Below are 20,715 nucleotides of genomic sequence, written 5' to 3' on the forward strand. Positions count from 1 at the left end.
GCTCAGGGGCCAGTGAGGTTTCATGGAAAAGTCTGGAAAGGGAGTGAGAATCTGCCCAAGCTCGGTCAGCTACTCAGGAGGCAAGCAAGGACCATATATATAGAAGTGAAATAAAGAGCCTGAGAACATCTCTGACACTGACTTCTCCACCACAGTGTTATCCTCATGGGGCCTCAAAATTAGCCCAAGAAGGGGGAGGAGAGCATGGGAAGAGCTAAGGAGGTAGCTAATACGAGCCCTAACAAACACTACAGTGGTCAAGCACTGGGGCCTCATACGTCTGTGGTGATTTAGAATTTCTCCAAACATCATCTCTACTCCTCACATTAATCTGTGGGGATAAATAGGGCAGTTACAGTAATAACTCCATTAAACACCTAGGACATAGGGGAGTTGTTTATCACCCAGGGAACTAGAGGTGGAGCCAGGGCTGAATCTGGGTCCCCAGACTGAAGGTTTTGCTCTCCCAGATGTCCAGCCCAAAAAGGACCCTGTCCTTTTGACAAACTAACTCCTAAACCCGAGGATGGGGGAAGAAACCCAAGAAAGAAGGCAAAAACTGGAGGAACCTTTTCAAACGTCAAATTCTTAATGAATCTTCAAGAATAAAGTACATTCTCACCAGGGGTCTTGTTAGTGAGGGCCACAGAGACCGTGCCAGGAGGGCCCCATGATGATTCTCAGGGGAGGCGGAAACACTGTGCTGCGCCAGGAGGGCCCAGGGGCCCTGGGAAGTAGCGCCCTATGCCAGGCTTCTGGGCCGGGGCCTTAGAAGATGCCAGTCTAGCGACAGAGATGGGGATAGGGGAGATTGGAGAGGTTGGGTAGTGCAGCCCTTGGACTCTCACTTCCTCCTCAATTAATTGCTCCCACTGCCCATGTGCCAGCCTACGGTCTTCGGGAAGACTGCTGGACTTAGTAGACGAATAGACCTGCTCTTCCTGTTAGTAGCAGCCACTGAACCCCCTTGGGCCCCAGTTTTCTTACCTGTGGAATAAAAGTGATGTCCCCTCTTCAGGTGGTTGGGAGGATTGCATGAAGTAATACACCAGATTCCTAGTAGGAAACCACCAATGTCCTTACGAACATAATAATCGATAACATTTATCGTGCGCTTGTTATGTATGTTACACCATACCATGAGCTTTATATACACTAAATCCCAATCAACCCTTTCAACAATTCCATGAAGTAGACACCTTTACTATTCCCATTTTACAGATAAAGAAATTGAGGTTCAGAGTGATTCAGCAATTTGCCTAAGGCCACAGAGTTGGAACTCTGAGGAACTGGGGTGCAAACTTGTATTGGTCTGATTCCAAGGCACGTGATCTCAACAATTATGCGATGTGACTTACTCTCACCTCTTCCAATCAACCCCTCTCCCCTGAACAATACACTGTTAGCTCCTGTTGTTTGAGATACTGTTTCAGATGTACCAGAGACTGTGCTCTAGGGATGAGCCTAAAGCAGTCAATGCTCAGTAATAGCAGCCTCAGCTGCACCCCAGCAGCTCAGTCTGCAGCGCCGAGAGGGACGCCCAGCCGGTGCCCCCAGTGTAACTCCTGCTCTCCCGTTATGCCTGCTGCTGCTTCTCGCTGCGAAGAATTGAGAATTTGGTGGTCTTATTGGGAGTTGACCTCCAGTGTTAGGTTTGCATTGTTGGCTTAGGCGTGTAGCATATGAATGTGAAGGCTTTTCATCATTCAGTAACATTTTTCTAAGCATAAAACTGTAACCAGGCTGGTGTGGCTCAGTGGTTGAGCATCAACCCCTGAACCTGGAAGTCCCCGTTCGATTCCCCATCAGGGCACATGCCCGGGTTGCGGGCTTGATCCCCAGCAGGAGGCAGCCGATTGATGATTCTCTCTCATCATTTGATGTTCCTATCTCTCTCTGAAATCAATTAAAACATATTTTTTAAAAACTATAAAAATTATGCATAAAAATTATAAATGATAGCAGAAACTTAAACATCAATAAAAATCCTCAAAGAAATTAAATATACTTTTAAAAATAATTCTCGGGTAAAAGTAGAAAACAACTTCTGCTGTATTATATTAATGCGAGGACCAACCTTCATATTAATTTCCAGCCTAGGGACACATTATCTTGGTGGTCAGAGATCTTTAAGCCTTGAACCAGCTTAAAGTTGTGTTGGACAGATAGTGCCACTGTTATGGGCTGAACTGTTGTGTCCCCACCAAAGTTCAAATGTTGAAAACCTAACCCCTGATGTGATGGCATTAAGAAGTGGGGGCTTTGGCAGGCGATTAGCTCATGGGGGTAGGTTTCTCATGAATAGAATTAGTGCCCTTTAAAAGTGACCCCAGAGAACTTCCTCACCCCTCCTGCCATCCATCCCTTCTGTCCTGTGAAGACGCAATGAGAAGATGGCCAGCTCTGAAACGAAGCGGGAAGAGGGCCCTCGCCAAGCACTCTGGGCCTTGAATCTGCTGGCATCTTGATCTTGGACTCTCCAGCCTCCCAAACCGTGAGAAATGCACTTCTGTTGTTTCTAAGCCATCCAGTCTATGATATTCTAACAGTCTGAACAGACTAAGACAGTCAGCTGCCTGGTGCCAACAGAAACAGAAACAAATCATCTTTGAAAGAAATGAACGATCTTTGGAAGAAGATACCTTCATCCGAGGTGTTATTAATATAAGTAACTTCACTGGAGCCTAGTCTGACTAGCACACAGAGAAGGTCAGATATATTAGTTTTCTAGAGCTGCTGTAACAAAGTGCTACAGACTGGGTGGCTTACAACAATGGAAATTTATTGTCCACAGTTCTAAAGGCTAGAAGTCTGAAATCAAGGTATTGGAAGGGCTATGCTCTCTTTGAAACCTGTAAAGGAATCCTTCCGACTCTCTGACAGATGACTGGATCAACAAAATGTGGTGTGTATATACAAAAAAGTATTATTCAGCACTAAAAAGATAGAATTATTGTCACTAAGACAACGTGGATGGAATTTGATGGCATTATGCTGAGTGAAATAAGACAGACAGAGAGATATTCTGTGTGGTATCACTTGTATGTGGAAACTTTTTTTTTTTTAAGACAATTTCATAGAAACAGAGAGTAGAATTTTGGTTGCAGGGCTGGGGGGAAAGGGGAAATGGGGATATCTAGGTCAAAGCGTACACCTTTCCGTTATAAGATGAATAAATTCTTAAAATCTAATGCACGGCATAGTGACTATAGTTAATAATACAGTGTTGGATACTTGAAATTTACTGAGAGTAAATCTTAAGCATTCTCACCACACACATCTAAAAAGTCAACTGTGTGAGGTGATGGATGTGTTAATTACCGTGATCTCGGTAATCATTCCACAATGTATATCAAATCATCGTGTTATACACTTTAAATATATACAGTTATATTTATCCATTGTTCCTCAAAAAACTTGGGGGGGAAAATGATTTCCAGTGAGGAAGTGCTAATGAATTGTATTAGTCAGCTCAGGCCTCTATTAAAAAATACCATAGACTGGGTAGTTTAAACAACAGAAATTTATTTCATTACAGTTTTGGAAGCTGGAAGGCCGAGAGCAGGGAGCCAGTGTGGTCAGGCTCTGGTGAGGGCTCTCTGCATGGCTTACAGAGAGCCCCTGTCCCACTGTGTCCTCACAGGCAGGGACGAGAAGCGTTCTCTCTCTATTTCTTCCTCTCTTGTAATGCCACAGTCCTGTAGGATTAGGGCCCCATCCTAATTTAACCTTAATTCCCTACTGAAGACCCTATCTCTACATACAGTCACAGGGGGATTAGAGTTTCGACATACGAATTTGGTGGGACACAATTCAGTCCCAGTCATGGATAACAAACATTTGAAGTATATTCAAACTTATGTGAACATCAAATACATGCATGTTAAAATAATATTTTAATTTTCAACCATTATATTGTCAAAAATTAGAAGAATTTATTTATAGTAGCCACTGGTGACAGAGGTGCAGGCAACAAGCAGGTTCACTGACCAATGGACTACAAAAATAGTGCAATTTTTTTTGTAAGCTAAGAGAAAATATTTATCAAAAATCTAAATTTTTATTTTATTCCACTAGGGAAAATTATGAATTAGAACTTATTTTATGGAAATTCTTGCAAGATAAGAGAAACACATCATTAAAGAGTACTCTTTACATTATTGATCATAATTGCAGTAAATCTAGAAACAATCTAAAAATCAAAAGGAGCATGGTTAAGTAAATTATGGTTAATTCCTAAATTAACACTAGGCAGTCATTAAAATGGATAAGTTTTTAGGATTTGACAGGTAAAAAAGTCTACCATGTGAACAAAAAACATGACATAACACACTCCTATTGATATGAGATATACAATATGTTTATATTATATAAATGTGTTCATATTGATATAAAAATTTATAAACATGTCTATATATGTATAAAAATCAAGACAGCAAGCAGCAAATTCTTAACAGTGATTCTTCTGGAAAATTACATGATTAAGGATAAGAGCAGATGGGGTGAAGGTTTTGACTAATTTTCCATTGGTAAAATTTGTTTTGTTTTTGTTTTTATAAACATAATTTCTAATGAAAAATTTAAAATCAATAGATATTTTCATTTTAGAAAGAAAAAAAAAAAAGAAGGTATCCAAAAGGAAATATAAAGTTTCCACTGTTCAATACCCTAGAATCTTGCAGTGTAGGCAGGGTACTGGAAATCAGCATCTCAAATTGTACTGACCTACGTCTGAATTCGTGTGTGGGATCCGTGTAAGAAGAGGTTGGGGGTGCTGTTTCAGAGGAAGCAGGACAGGAGGCTGTACTAATTCTTGGAACTAGGCTGTGACTGTCCATATTCCAGTTCAGAGAGAATCTTTGTTGGTGTATTTGGGGGGGGCCGGGCAGAAAATGAACAAAAGGCTGCCTGTAGGACCAGTCTCCCAGAGTTTCCTGGGTTCTACCTCCATGTGCAGTGGGAAGGACAAAGTGGCAATGAGCCAAGGGTTCTGGTCTACAGCACCTGCACACCCATTGTTAGGGAGAGCCTCCTAGGGAACAAGAAGTCTCACTCCTAGCAAAAGTCATCAGGCTCAAGGACCTAAGAAAGGCAAAGACCAGTCGCTGCGGTTCTACCCTCCTGAGACACCTTTCATGCAAGAGATCACTTCCCCATGAGCACTTTATGCAGGGCGCCCTGCACCTCAGGGTTCCGGAGGCTGTAGATGATGGGGTTCAGCATGGGGCTGATGACAGTGTTGAGGATCCCAATCCCCTTGTCCTTGTCCGAAGCCTCCACTGAGCCCATCCTCATGTAGCTGAAGACACCGGTCCCATAAAAGATGCCAACCACAGTGAGGTGGGAGCCACACGTGGAGAAGGCCTTCTTCCTGCCCTCAGCAGAGCGGATTCGTAGAACTGCAGCTGCCACATGGATGTACGAAGTGACAATAAGAATCACAGGTGCCCCTGCCATGAGGATACCCAGACCAAAGAGCAGCAGCTCATTGAGTTGGGTGCTGGAGCAAGAGAGCTGGAAGAGCTGTGGGAGGTCACAGTAGAAGTGATTGATCACATTGGGACCACAGAAGTTGAGCGTGGATATGGCCACAGTGTGGGTCAGTGCGTTGGTGAAGGCACAGGCCCAGGACGCAGCCACCAATATCCTCTGGACCATCTGGCTCATGCGGGTGCTGTAGGTGAGGGGCCGGCAGATGGCCAGGAATCGGTCATAGGCCATGGCGGTCAACAGGAAGCAGTCCACCCCAGCCAACTGATGGAAGAAGAAAAGCTGTGTGAGGCAGGCCCCGTAGGGAACGGCACGCCTGTGGGACAGGAGCCGACTCAACATTGAAGGAACAGTGACAGTGACACATCCAACGTCCAGCACTGAGAGGTTCCCCAGGAAGAAGTACATGGGGGTGTGGAGTTTGGGCTCCACCAAGATGGCAGCCAGGATGCTGAGGTTGCCCCCGACTGTGACCAGGTAGGCAAAGAGGAAAAGCACAAAGACAAGTGGGCACAGCTCCGGTGTCTCCACCAGGCCCAGCAGGATGAACTCGGTAACGGCTGTTCCATTGGCCCCAGATTCTGGCTCCATGAGTACCTGTAAGAAGGCATCTCATAGTGGAAAGGAGCAGTCTTCCCAATTTGGTAAATTCTCAAGTGTCTTAGTGGTTATTTTCCCACACCTGAGGCCATACCTTACTCATTAACCGTCTCTCTGTCTTCACTTCAGTCTTTACCCAGCTTCTAGGGGAGCTGGCTGGTGCCACAACTACCTTGGACTCCCCCCACCTCGTCATGAAAGGTGTATAAATTCTTATTTCCTTTGTTCCCTAGAATCAGGGAATCAGGTCCTCCCACCAACAACCTATATGAGGAGATTTGGGGGGGTGGGCGAATAATGCTAAAAGTAAAAATGAACAGATAGTAAAATAAAAAGGAATTGAAGAATTGATCATAAGTTCTTTATTTTTCTTTCTTTTTTTTTAATCCTCACTGGAGGATATTTTTTCCATTGCTTTTCACAAAGAGTGGTAGGGAGAGAAGGAGAGAGAGAGAAACATTGATGGGAGAGAGACACATCGATTGGTTGCCTCCTGCGCAAGCTTCAACCAGGGCCGGGAATACAGCCTGCAACTGAGGTATGTCCCCTTGGTCAGAATCGAACCCGGGACCCTTCAGTCGGCAGGCTGATGCTCTAACCACTGAGCCAAACTGGCTAGGGCAATCATAAGTCCTTTTAAAAATATTACAAAGGAATAAATACCTAGAAAATATCTGATCAAGAAAAATGTAAAAATAAGCAACTCTAGGAATTGCAAAGGTGGTGTAACTACAGGCCAAAAATAAATCAAATAATAATGGAATGCTATTTGCTCCTATATTTGGACAATCAAGTCAAAGATAGTTCCCACACCACATGAACTAGCTACAAGTGAAAAAAATAGAAAAAATAGTGTCAGTTATGTACTTCCATGTATAGGCTCCAGGCTCACATACTTCTGATGCCAATTATGTTAAACTATCAATGGAAATAAAATTATCACATAACAAACTTTACTTACTTAGAAAAAATGAAAGCTTTCCAACTCATTTTTTAAAGTTAGCAGATCTTAATACTAAAATGTAACAATAATAGCCGAAAAAGAAATTATTCTACACTACTCTCACTGATAATATGTACGCAAAAATCTTAAGTACAATAAATGAAACCCACCATTATATAATAGATTTAATAGGAAAGAGGTGGTGATTTAATATTAGTAAATCTATTTTTTATATTATAGCATACTAATTGGCTTAAAAAGAGGACAATTTTCTAAAAGGCAATTCATAAATGTCTACACACATTTCTGATGTAGAGAAAAAAGAAAAAAGAAAGGAAAGCAAGAAGGAATGGTCTCTGTTACTTCAAGTATTTCCATTATTCTAAAGGTTTAACGAAAGAGAAATAAAATGTTTAAATAATAGAAATGAGAATAAAAGGAGTAATTTGGAAACAATGCTCTACATAGAAAACGCAAGAGAGGAAAAATAAAAAGGGGAAAACTCTTAGAATTATTAAGATATTAGCAAGTTCAATTTCTAAAATTACATACAAGTCAAGAGACACCTTCTATGCCAACAAGAGTCAGCTATAAAACCCAAAAGTCCCAATTGTAAGGGAAATTTCATAATATAAAATTGAAGGTAAAGCAGGAAGTAAATTTATACCTGAATTATATATGCAGATTCCTAGAAAAAATGGCCCAGTTCCACTGACTGGTAGGAATATGGGAGATTTTTAATTCCTTGCCCCCTCCCCCACTTTTCTTTTGCTTTCAAATGATCTAGAATGAATCAGATTACTTTATAATAATAAATATATACTGTAATGTTCTGTTTCTTCCAGATTACAGAGATCTTTAAAGGCTAGCAATAGTAGCTCAGTGGCTCGTCTCTGTCATGTTTCCAGCAAGTTCAAGGTGCTGCTAGCCAGCAGATTGAGTAAAGGTTTAGAGTGCTATATGAATCCCAATTTGCCTCACTGCTCAATGAAGAAATAACATTTGCTCCATTGTGCTTCCTTAAAAAAAAAAAATCTACTTGTAACAAAACAGCCAAATTACTTACCAGTTTCTGCCCAAATTAATATATGCGGTATTTGTCAGTTGAAGTTTGTGGCCTGTTTTCTTCTCTATGTGCATGCTTTAGCAGGAGATGGGGTTTTAAGACTATGTGTACTTTTTACATATTAAATTGATTTTTTTGACTTTTTTCTCTCTTTTTGATGGATTTTTAAAAATATAGTGTGGTACATTTACACAATGGAATACTATGTGACCATAAGAGGGACGAAACTCTTACCTTTTACAACAGCGTGGATGGACCTGGTGACTTTTCTAACTGAGAAACCTATTCCCTGCTCTTTGTGGCTGTGCCTTGCAAACCTCACACTCTCTTGTTCACAGACAGACCTGTCGTAGTAGCTTGTGAACAAGCAGGCTCTTTGGATAGGTAGGTCATGGTTACAAACAGCACCTGCCTCACTTTGTTCTGCTTTTCAGTCCACTCTGCGGCTCTCCTCTCTCACCTATCCTATGAGAACCTTTCCTCTGATATGTCTGTTTGATTCAGTTTTTCTAAATCTGCCACCAAATATCAGAGAACTGTAGGTTCCTAAAGGTGTTTCTCAGGCACCAAAAGTCTGCCTTCCAGCCCTCTGATTTCATTTTCCCAAAGATTGCCCCACACAAATGAGCCTGCTTTCCATGCCTCTTCAATGCTGCATCTCATTGACTTCCGCTGTCGATGGCAGGCTACAGTCTCACCCACCCCTGCCTTTGCGACCTCCCCTCCAACATCATCACTCTTTCTTGCTATTCTCTCAAAATAGAACCTGGGTCTTTCTCATGTTACAAGTTTTTCTGAAAATTATAGATAGTGCATAAAAAATTACAAATATAGAAAAATATAAAAGTTTAGGGTACCTTGCAAAGTCCTTGTCATGAATATCCTCTAGCCCTGTCTGGACAGTCCCTGGACCACTCTAATGGCCTCTGGCTGCCTTCTTCCATCCCCTGATCTCTTGGCCAGCAACTGAACCCTCTAGACCCTAGAGATGTCCACTTTTCTATAAAGGTTGGTTTTACATATACAAATAAGGCAGAGAAGCCACTGCATACTTTCAGGGAGAGTTGGTGGAAGCCTCAATTCCAGAATCCAAATTAGATCCCCATGTTGCATGACTGTCAGTTTTAGGGGATGCTGCATAGAGGATTCCAGGGTGAGTGAGAAATTTGATGCCGTGTCTCCTAAAATCTCTGAAATCTATGATTCTTGTGTCACCCTCTGGGTCTAATTATGGATCTAGACTCATTCAATAAATACTATGTTCATTGACATCAGTGAAAGCAAAACAGCTCCCACACATATTAAATAATTAAAGAATAATTAAACTACCTCCCAATTGCTCTCTCAAATCCATTTTAACTTGAGTTATAAGGTTTCACACTCTTTTGATTTCATACCTCCTTATCTTTGCTCCAACTGTTTATTTTATCTGGAATGTTCTTTCACTAACTACAAGTGCTCAAATACTTTAAGATTCAACTAAAATGTTTCTCTTCTATAAAAGCTGTCCTGGTCCTTCTCTCTATCAAACTCCTCTCCCTTAAACTGCAGGACTTTATTTGTATTTTTCATAGTACTATCTTTGCTAACCTCTCTAGAGCACCCCACTACTCTTTTACCCACTCTAAGTGGCTTCTGGACAGATTTATGCCTGACCCAACTCTGCATTCTCAAAGTTCATCATCACACTTTGCACATAGTAGGTGCTCAATATTTCTGAAATAAATAAATGGATGAACTTGGCAACTAAGACCATAAGATGAACAAGTTTTCAGTGAAAGGGGCTATCAGATTGGGCTATAGGGGTTGGGAAAGGTTTTCTGGATGAGCTGGCATTTATGCAAGACAATGAAAGAGTGAAATGTTTTAAGGGAGGTGTAAGTTTGAGTAAAAGACACAGAAGTATTGCTGTAGGACTCTCTGCTCCCTTTGTCTAGATGGGGTATCAAGAATAACTAAGACAGTAGCTAAAACAATCCATTCACTGACATATGTCCTTTCTTGAAACCAGCCCCCCAAAATTTGATAGCTAGGAAGGGATAGCCTCTATGAATAAATGAGGCTAGGCAAGAAGAGGACACCCACAGAGATGTCATGTAGCCCCTATTCTGTCTTGGTGAAGCTTACTTATCACCACCAAGACTCTAGGATGACCACTGGTCTATCATCTAAGAAGTCCATCTTAAACAAAATCACTGTGGTGACCTTAACTGAAGAGGTTCTCCTAGATTACCATTCAGGTGTCCAGAATGAGCTCCAGGCTGTCTTTACTGAGTGTTCATGGCTCCCCGATCTGACATTCTAATTAAATACTTCTGATGACAAAGAATCTATCAGGACCTCTGATGTAGGGTCTGGCCCAAGGTTGCTACCTAAGGAATGGGTTCAGCAGGAAGGTTGAATTTGATGAATGCCCTCATATGCACTCTGATAAAAACAGAAAGTATTCATCCAAGAATGAGAGGTGTTGGCAAAGTGGTCTGGCATAGGAAGGTCCCAGATCTTTCCTTCACTTGATATGTTACTCCAAGCAAGACCCCTTTTCCCTACTGAATCCTGTGGGAAATAAGAGGTTTGACTCACTTTGTAGCAACTCAAGTTCCTTCTCTATTATTAGGGAGCTGAAGGGAGACCTTGAAGATTACTCACCTTGTTACAGGTACAGAGCCAGAGAGGTTCCTGGTGAAGAAAGGGGAAAGGAGTGCGGTGCTGTGCTGTGTGGGCCCAAGCCCCAAGAAGCTAGGAAGGGCCATATGTAAGAAAATATGTGAAAGAGAGATGAGATCATCTCTGTTGTGAGGCTCTACCAACTGCAGTGCCATCACCTGGGGACCTCAAAAATTAGCTCTCCCAGGAAAGGTTGGGGGTTTGGGGAACCACAGACCTAGAAACTACCCAGCCCTTAATGAACCCAGTAATGATGCTTCACAACTTTGTGATACTTTTGATTTTCTAAAAATGGCCTTACATCCAGCTTTACTCCACCTCTCATACTGATTCCATGGGGGTGACTAGGGAGTGTTATTAATCTCATTTATCTCACAAGAACAGCACAGCCCAGACTGAGTATTTTGGTCTCCCAAATTCCTGGCCCAAAGAAGGGCTCTGAGCATACAGCAGTTGACCCCCAGGCTTGCCTTGATGTGGAGATGAGAGGAGGCACTAGAAACGAGGCAAAGGAAAGAAGCCTTTTCCAAACTCAGTTTCCTAATGAGTCCTCAGGAATGCAATACCTTCTGTCTCAGGACCTTGTTAGTGGGGGCCACTGGGGTTGCATCTTTGTAGGGTGGCATCCCATAGTGATTCTGGAAGTAACAGTGGAAAAACTGGATTGTGTTAGAAGGGACCACGAGGTCCCCAGGGATATCATCCCCCACTCTGATTTTTTAGGCGAGGCCCTTAGAAGTGGAGGGTCCTAATGATGAGATTAGTTAACAGAGAATGTAGCGAGGTTATCTAGCACTCCCTCACTGTTCTACTCCTTGTTCAAACAGAGACTGCTCATCGAATACAAACAGAGACTTTGCATTTCCTCAGCTGTAGGACCCCAACTCCTCATACTTTGCCGAGGCAGCTTGGTGTGATATGAAAAGCATGGGCACCATATATAGTCAGACTCACTTTTCAATTATTAAGGTGTGACTCAAGGCCAGATGCTGAACTCCTCTGGACTTCAGTTTCCTCATCTGTGAAATGAGAACATCTCTGACCACACAGGGTTGGTCTGAAAATTAAATATAAATATGCTTACAGTTCTTGGGAGGGGATCAACAAATATTTTTTCATTGATTGATTTTTTAAAGAGAAAGAAAGAGAGAAACATCAATATGTTGTCCCACTTATTTATTCATTCATTGGTTGATTCTTGTATGTGGGGGAGATTGAGTAACTGGCCTGATGTTGTACATCTAGAACGTAGCAGAGCTGGAACTCAAACCTCATCAGGTGGTTTTAACAATTTTCTATACAACTTTCTGTCATCTTTTCTTCCAACTGCTTCAAAAAAAAACGTTACCACATCATACACCCCTGTGGCTGTCTCTCCCATGCTCTGATGTTGGTGCCAGTCCTTTCCAGCCCTTTCATGGTCAGTTGTAGGGGCCTCTACCTATAAGATATTAGGCAACGGGGAGAGAGTTAGTGGGAACTTTTCCACCTTCAGATGCTTGCCACCCATCTTACAATGTGCCCGGTGTCCGTCAAGCAGTGGATGAGCCTGGGGTTCCACGTCTAAGTCATGCTCATTCTGGTAAGCCCGGTCCCCAGCCACCCTCCACTGACCGACAGTCTTACTGTCTCACTAAGCTGCTCCATCAGGCGAGCTACTAAATCTCTCTGAGCCCCACAAGACATCATAACACATTTTAAAGGTATAGTAATTAAAAACATGTCATATTTTATTGAAATTAGAGAAATAAACCAAAAGAACAAAGTAGAAGAAATAATATGTAGAAATTTGATATGTAACATAAGTAGCCAACAGAACAGTAGGAAAAAGACAGGCCTTTCAGTAGCAATGCTGGGACAATCAGGTACCCACAGAGAAAAAAATAACCCTAAATGCCTTTCTCACTCCGTGCACAAAAATCAGTTTCAGGTGGATGAGATACTTACATTGAAGAGTAAAATTGTAAAATCTTTAAAATAGTCTATGGAATATCTTCACGATCTTCTAGGAGCTCAATCATTCTTAAAGAAGTCAAAAAAGCTGACTGAATAACTATTTGAACTTTACCATATGTTTGAAATTTTTTACAATAAAATGTTAGGGGGAAACAGTCTACTTTGTAATCACATATACCAGTCTTCATAATCTTTGAAACCACTTCTAGGAATCTGTTCTAAGTATAGAAAAGCTCTACACCTAAGGGGAAATTTTAAGTAACTTACCAATAAGGGAATTATCAAGATAACTTTATATTCACCATCTCTTTATTAAATCTCTCTCTTCTTTGAAATCAGTGTGAATTGGAGGTGGGACTACAGGGGAATGGCACCAGAAGATAAGCTTCTCTCTGATATTCTATGCATTGTCTTTAGACTTGGGCGTATCAACTCTCTCCACCCTCTTCCAGGAGGCTCTACCATCCCTCGTGGAAACTGACTTCATCAGGACTCTCCAATCACTGCCATATTTGTTTCAATTCTAGGTGAGGTAACTTTCATTCTCAAGCTGAGAACCACCATATGTGCAGCATTTATTTTGTTATATACTGTCGTTATGTATTTGTTAGATGTTGTTAGTATTGTTAGTATTGTTAGTAAAATATTGTTAGTATTTTATGTATTAAATGCACTCAGAATAAAACTAATAGGGGAAAGTATTATTCATCAAAGATAAAATAATTTTTTAAAAAGAGATTTTTTTCAGTTCTGAGCCTTGTAGTAAGGTCATCCTGTTGAGTAAAATCTGTATCACAATCATCTGTAAGTAAATGACATAACCGGCATTGTCGTCAGCATCTTCCTCCTCGCAAGTCCTAATATAAATTAAATGGTAAAAACTCAAGCAGTTGCTTCCTTTCCACTAGTTGATCTTGATTACATGAGAGCTTTGAATTGCCATGTGTTTCTATAATAGATCTTTCTTCTTTCCCTTCACAGTTAACTGAGTTAAAATACCTCTGTTAACAAGCAAGTCACCAGACCTTGAAGCCAGTTAAAACTCACACCAAAATAAAGATATAGTCAAAGGATATGGAGAATATAGGTGGAGATATGAAGAGTACATGTTTCCTCTGCCCCTGAAAAAGATAAATAATTAAGTAGTTTGCACTTTCGTCATGATGTAAGAATCTAGTCTTGAGAATGTAGAGGACTGATGGCTGAGACAAGACCCTTGCACAAATTGGGGGTAAAAACTACTCAAGACATAGGACAAGAATCAGAGATGCAGAGACTTGGTTGCATTATTATTTATAATAGTGAAAAACTGGAAACTAAATACCCAATGGTTAAGTAAATTTTGGCATAGGCAAATGATAGAATGTTAGAAAGTCATTATCAAATTTTGAAGACTAATATAACCACATGGAGCTCAAAATATACAGATAGTTTTTAAAAGCTGGAAATAAAAATTGAGTATCACCAGCATGCATTGCCCTTCGACCGCTATGGGAGTATAGAGGAAGAACACCCAGGCGCAGGGGCTCATGGACAGTCTCCTGGGAGAGAGAAGACCTGAGATGGATCTTCAAGGATGGAGTTTCCTGAGTTAACAGGGTGTGAGAAAAGGAGGCTTTCCAGGGAGGGAACACAACCTTTTTTTATGTCAGGAGGGGAATGTGCAATAATGGGTTCCATTTGGGCTCTGTGACCTAGAGGTTCCCTTCCATGAACAGCTGTCAACAGTGATCCCAATTCATCTTAATTCTCTGCCAACTCCTCCTTGGCCTATGAGAGCCTTGAGCCACTATGAGCCTCCTCAATTTGATCCTGCAAGGACCTTCTCCTTAACTTGCTAATGAGAGCCAGTGGGAAATTGTTAAAGGTTGTATTTGATGCCCAAAGCTGATTTCAGGAGTTAGAAAAGTAGAGTGGACCCTGGTCTAGAAGGTATTTCAGACCTTGACCTTCCTTTATGGTGTTAGGGCATGAGGCTGGAAGACATTTAGGGTCAGGATGCTAAAGGGCCTGGGTTACACGGTGGGAGCAGAGAAAAGGCTAGGCATTTGTTTGAGACTAGAAGAGAAGCTGGGTTCAAGGATGGTTCAAGTAAGCCGTGATGGAAGATGTGAGGGGACCCTGTGAGGTGATGGATAGGACACTGCTCCAGGAATGAGACAGGAGCAGATCCTACCCCAGGGTCCACCCTCCTTTCAGCCCCACGCTGCAGGCAAGGCTAGCAAGTCATGAGTCCCTACTCTTCCCCTCCCATAATAATAGGCTGGACTAAGCCAGAAACCCAAAGTCCCAACTTCATCCTCAGCACTGTGTGACCTTTTCTGCACTTGAAGACTTCCTGAGATTCATCTTAACTCTGTGAAATGCTGATAAGAGTGCAAGTTCATAGTAAGTGCTCAAAAACATTTTTGCCAAATAACTGAATGTTGCCATATTCATGAGGAACGGCAACACTTTGGAAACACTTTGAAAAAGTCCAAAACATGTTAAAGGTATTCGACAGACATCATTATGTCTGGGGCAAAAGCAGGTGTTCATCAGGCTCTGGCTCCCCCTGGAAGGTGCTAATTTCTGAGGCCTCTCGGGGTAACAGTGAAACAGAGGAAAATCCCAATGTGAAAATGATGTCAGCTGAGTTGTTTGTCTCTTTGACTCTCTGTCCTTATAAGCTATCTCCTCTGAGGGGGAGGCCTCTGGGCTGCCAAAACTTTCTCTCCTCTTTGCCCAAGAAGTGCTCATCCTCTTGACTGGGTGAGTGCCATCTCGCTGCACGTGCTCAACCTGGTTTCCTTACAAGTGAAGTTCATCCTCTGAGCTCTGGAATGGCTTCTCTCTTGTCCTGAAAAGATCCAGTGAGAAGTGGGGGCTTGAATGTCAGGGTTAGAGAGGGGAAGGAGTCAGTGATGACTCAAGTTTTAAACTTTACTAACTGGGAGGGTAGCAAGGCTGTTACCCAATAGTTAAGTCAAGAGTAGATTGAGAATGAAGGCCAGTTTGGTCTGGAGAGACTGAGTTTGGAGTGGTGGTCAGAACAACATGCCCCTACAGAACAAGCCGGACCATTAGATGGTGGTTGACCTGTTATGGACTTGAGGACTTTATTCTCAACATTAATCATCAGGAAATGTCTTCCTCTGCTCGTGCCTCTGGCCCCTTGGAGAGCTCCAAGTGCAGCCTTTTTCTGTTCAGGGCAGATCCCATATGAGTGATTAAAATATCCGTTTCTCAGGCAGAGGTTGAGGCAGATCACTATGTATTTAATCAGCGTGACCACTTCGGAGCTGGGGAAAGGAAAGCATTGTCTAAGTGACTGCATGTGGGCAGGCCACGGCACTGTAACAGACTTCAGACTTACCTGGTCATCAGGTCCCTGATAGTGTGTGTGTTGATGATGTGCTGTTAGGACAAGGAGAGTGTGAGCAAGAAGGTAAGTGATGGTGCAACCGGAGGCACGAGGGGATTCAGAGTCTGGGCATCTGCTTATCCAGCTGTGAGAGAGCTCAACTGTGCATCCACCGCACACACCTGGGAGCTTAAGCCTGGAAACTCTCACCCTACTCAAAAGCTCTTTTAAAAATTTTTTTATTTAGTAAAGGGCCAGTATTTTTGGAACCCAAATTTCCCAGATGCTATATGGAGAAACACAGTGTAATCTTAGTATTTAGAAAATCTTAGGAAGGTTGCTAGTCACCAGCTATGGAGATGCCCTCAATGATATCTCCTCACTTAATTTCACTGTTTTCATTTCATTGCATTTTACTTTTTTTTCTGAAAAGTCCAGAGCAAGTCTCATGGCTTCACAAGTTAATCTCTTAATAGTCTGGGCAATGGAACATCTCGGTGATGCTGACCACATGTGTATGTGGAGACGGCAGGGGCACAGGTTGAGGAGAACATGCCTTCCCCTCCCCTTCCTCTGAATCCTCCATTTCATTCTCTGGATCTTGGGCACCCAAATTATGGCCACATCACCATTTAAAGGCTTGGAATTCTCTTCTTGGAACTTCGGTGTCAGGAAAATAATCTTTCCCTTTACATTTCAGATGTTACATATGTTCCCCTTTAATGTCAGTCCATCTCTCTATCTCTGCTTGAGTCTGTTCAGTTCCACTGTTCTTACCGATTGTCATATTTGTCTTTTCTTACTATGTCTCAGTCTAACTTTTTCCCATTAAATTTTATGTGTCCTTACATCCTGGCCCTTTCCTGGACATGGCTACATGTGGTGGTTGCTATCAAGACCTCATTCTCTGCTTACCACCACTGGCACCTTTTCGCTTTCCTCAGTTCTACTGCTGGTGGAAGAGAGCCATGGATCTGGGAGCCTCGGGAAACGACTCAGTCGTCACTGAGTTTGTCCTGCTGGGCCTAACAGAGACTCCAGCTCTGCAGCTGATCCTCTTTGTCATCTTCCTTCTCGCTTATGTAGTTACTGTTGGTGGCAATTTCAGCATCCTGGCTGCCATCCTCATTGAACCCAAACTCCACACGCCCATGTACTTCTTCCTGGGAAACTTGTCCTTGCTGGATGTCGGGTGCATCAGTGTCACTGTCCCTGCCATGCTGAGGCGCTTCCTATCCAGTGAGAAAAGCATTCCCTACGGGGCCTGCCTCTCACAGCTTTTCTTCTTCCACCTCCTGGCCGGGGTGGACTGCTTCCTGCTGACGGTCATGGCCTATGACCGCTACCTGGCCATCTGCCAGCCCCTCACCTACAGCACACGCATGAGCTGGGGACTCCAGCAAGCCCTGGCAGGCATGTCATGTGCCTTTTCCTTCACCAACGCGCTGACCCAAACTGTTGCTTTATCTACTCTTAAGTTCTGTGGCCCCAATGTGATCAATCACTTCTACTGTGACCTCCCACAGCTCTTCCAGCTCTCCTGCTCCAGCACCCAGCTCAATGAACAATTGCTCTTTGTAGCAGCAGCCTTCATGGGTGTGGCCCCTTTGGTTCTCATCACGGTGTCCTATGCACACGTGGTAGCTGCAGTCCTGAGAATCCGCTCTGCCGAGGGCAGGAAGAAGGCCTTCTCCACATGTGGCTCCCACCTCACTGTGGTTGGCATCTTCTATGGGACCGGCGTCTTCAGCTACATGCGGCTGGGCTCAGTGGAAGCTTCGGACAAAGACAAGGGGATTGGGATCCTCAACACTGTCATCAGCCCCATGCTGAACCCCGTCATCTACAGCCTCCGGAACCCTGATGTGCAAGGAGCTCTTCGGCAGGTGCTCCTGAGGAGACCACCCCTCAAGTGACATCCCTTCCTTTGGCCTTAAATAATGTTATGGCTCCACTTACTGCTTCCATGAGGTACTGTGATTAGTGCAAGTGGATGTGGGTATGATGAAATGGGATCAGAGACTGGCTTAGGAAGGAAAGTTCAATAAAAATGGGCATAGCTATCACTTACATCATGATTACTACAGGCATTGTTCTAAGTGACTGACATCTGTCAACTCATTCGATCATCATAACCTTTTGAAGTACATGCAGATTTACAAATTACAGATTAGGAAATGGAATCTCATTACTCAGAGAGGCTAGGTAACTTGCCCAGAGTCACACAGCTGATGAAGGTCAGATGTGGGGCTTGAACCTAAGCAGGCTACCTCTTTAACCGCAGCCTCTCAAAAGAAGTAAATCATTTCAAGGAGGAAGGGGTACACGCAAGGTGGAATGAGGGGTATGGGCAAGGAAGAGAAAACAAAGGAAAAGGAGATCCTTGTAATAGGAAAATGAAGATTTAAGCCCTGGCCGGTGTTGCTCAGTGGTTAGAGCGCTGGCCCGTGCACTGAAGGGTTTTGGGTTAGATTCCTGGACAAGTGCATGTACCTGGGTTGCAGGTTCAATCCCTGGCCCCCATCAGGGCTCGTTCGGGAGGCAACCAATATATGTGTTTCTCTCACATGGATGTTTCTCTCTCTCTCTCCCCTTCCCTCCCCCCTTCCTTCCACTCTCTGAAAATCAATGGAAAAAATATCCTCGGGTGAGAATTAACCAAAAAAAAACAAAACTATTTAAATAAAATGAAATATGAATTAAGAAGTTTTTGTTCCTTTAACAAATTTAAAGTTTATTCCAAAGCAGCTGGTAGAGGTTGAGGGAATTGCTGGATGCCAATTTTCAACAAATACATCAAAAGAAAAAAAACCACAAATTTTAAAACCCAAGTCTGAGGGAATAGGCCTTGTTTAGAAAAATCATAGAGACAAGGTAGATAGAGTATTACCATATGGACCAACAATAACAAAAACTACATGTTATAAAGTTAATTAGAGAAAGAGATTCAGCTCATCTGGAAAAGTCTTCCTGGCTGAATGGAGACCTTCGCCATCTCTGTCTTACACCCGAAGCCAGCCCTCTCCCTCTGCTGTACTCAATTTAGAGCTTTAAATGGCTTTTCCTATAATGCCATAAAGATGCATGGGTATTAAAAATTTAGAAAGTACAAAAGGAATAAAAATTAAGACTAGCCATTCATTCACCACTCAAAGATAATCATTATGGACATTAAGCCTATAATTGTTAAAAAATTTTCATACTTAATACAAATTTGCAAAAATAGAATTATTCTATACCTAAACTGTCACCCTCTTTTTTCACTTAATATAGGTGAACATCTTCCCATGACACTAAATGTAGGCCTTCCTCATCTTTTCCTATGATTGCATAGTAATCCTTTGAATGGATGGAACACAATGGATCCAACACCCTCCATCAGTGAATCTGCGTTGGTGCAGATACTTCTGTTGCACGCAGTGAGCATTCGTCTGTGCACACTCTTGTGCATGGACTTTCTGGGTCAAAGGATATGAACTTTCCAAGGCACTTGAGAACTTATTGCCAAAGTGATATTCAGAAAAGGTTGAGCAAATTAACACCTCCACAAGCAAGTCTATCTTTGCCAGTATGATAGGACAAATGTAATTCTAAGTTAATCACCAGGAAAGTGTGTATATATACATACACACACAAAGACAAACATCTTAGAAATATATATATTTCTAGAAATAGTTATTTCTAAATATACTATAATATATACTTATATATTATAAATATAGACATATATAAATATATAATAAATATATAGAGACATAAATATGTATGTCTCTTTCATAAATTTGGAAGTACTCTTATGAATGATACTGAATCTTTGTCTCATGAATATTGCACATGTGATCTTCTTTTTTGCCATACAGAAGTTTAAATTACACAATCTTTTCTTCTATAAAGTTTTGGTATCTGGTATTAGTTTTGCACCAACAAAGAACCTTTTAAAATTTTTGAATAGATAGATTCATTGATCCCCCCCTCCACTGATATGAAAGGATACCTTTGCCATCTGCTAAATATCTTTATAGTTATGGGCCTGTTGTTGGACGGTCTTTCCCAGCACTACACTTTTTCATCATTACAATGCAGAGCAATATGTAGTTGTGAGATCTTTCTTGTTACTCTTCTTTCCCTAGCATTGGCGTGTCCCAGCCTACCTATTCCTGCAGCTTCTTACTCTCATACAATCTTCCTTCTAAGTTAATATTTTAAACCCACTTGTAAAGTCCTACCAAGATAGTCTCAATGTATAAATTTAAGAAGAATTGACACCTTTGAATTACTGGTTTTCCCATTCTGGAACGAGGTATATCTCTTCAATTATTCAAGTGTTTTTGTTCTGTCTTGTTTAGAATAAACAAATTAAGATCCTGTGAAACAGGGTGTTGCATTTCCCTTGTCAGGAGGCAGACAGAAGTTATCCAGAGTGATTCGGGGGGTCAAGCAGGCAAGTTGCACAAGGAAGGGTGGCATTTGCCTGCTCTACAGCAGCTGGCTGCGGAGAAGCTCTGAGACGCCCACACACCACTTGGAACCCTGGGGAAAGAGTCCACGCAAATTTACAATTCTGATCATTAGGAACATTTGCACTTAGGAAAGCAATGAAAAAGAATCATTTCTCTGTGTCTTACAGAGTTCGCAAGCTAATAGACTCCT

General features: G+C 42.2%; 2 protein-coding genes across 2 annotated transcripts in view; one reads left to right on the forward strand and one right to left on the reverse strand.

Annotated features, from left to right (window-relative positions):
- Nucleotides 1-5,145: 5,145 nt before the first annotated feature.
- Nucleotides 5,146-20,715, reverse strand: part of LOC308568832 (uncharacterized protein) — a gene marked incomplete at both ends in the record, with an annotated part of 32,666 nt that continues 17,096 nt past the window's right edge. The window contains 3 exons of the mRNA XM_081162036.1: nt 5,146-6,087; nt 11,333-11,404; nt 12,115-12,207. Coding sequence (XP_081018162.1) covers nt 5,146-6,087; nt 11,333-11,404; nt 12,115-12,207 — 1,107 coding nt within the window. The remainder of the gene's footprint in view (nt 6,088-11,332; nt 11,405-12,114; nt 12,208-20,715) is intronic.
- Nucleotides 17,034-17,981, forward strand: LOC308568960 (putative olfactory receptor 3A4; the record flags this gene model as incomplete). Its single annotated transcript, XM_081162280.1, has 1 exon — nt 17,034-17,981. One exon carries the CDS (start codon nt 17,034-17,036, stop codon nt 17,979-17,981), a length of 948 nt encoding a protein of 315 aa, XP_081018406.1.

The sequence above is a fragment of the Miniopterus schreibersii genome (assembly GCF_964146895.1).
Source record: "Miniopterus schreibersii genome assembly, chromosome: 16".
Lineage (NCBI taxonomy): Eukaryota > Metazoa > Chordata > Mammalia > Chiroptera > Miniopteridae > Miniopterus > Miniopterus schreibersii.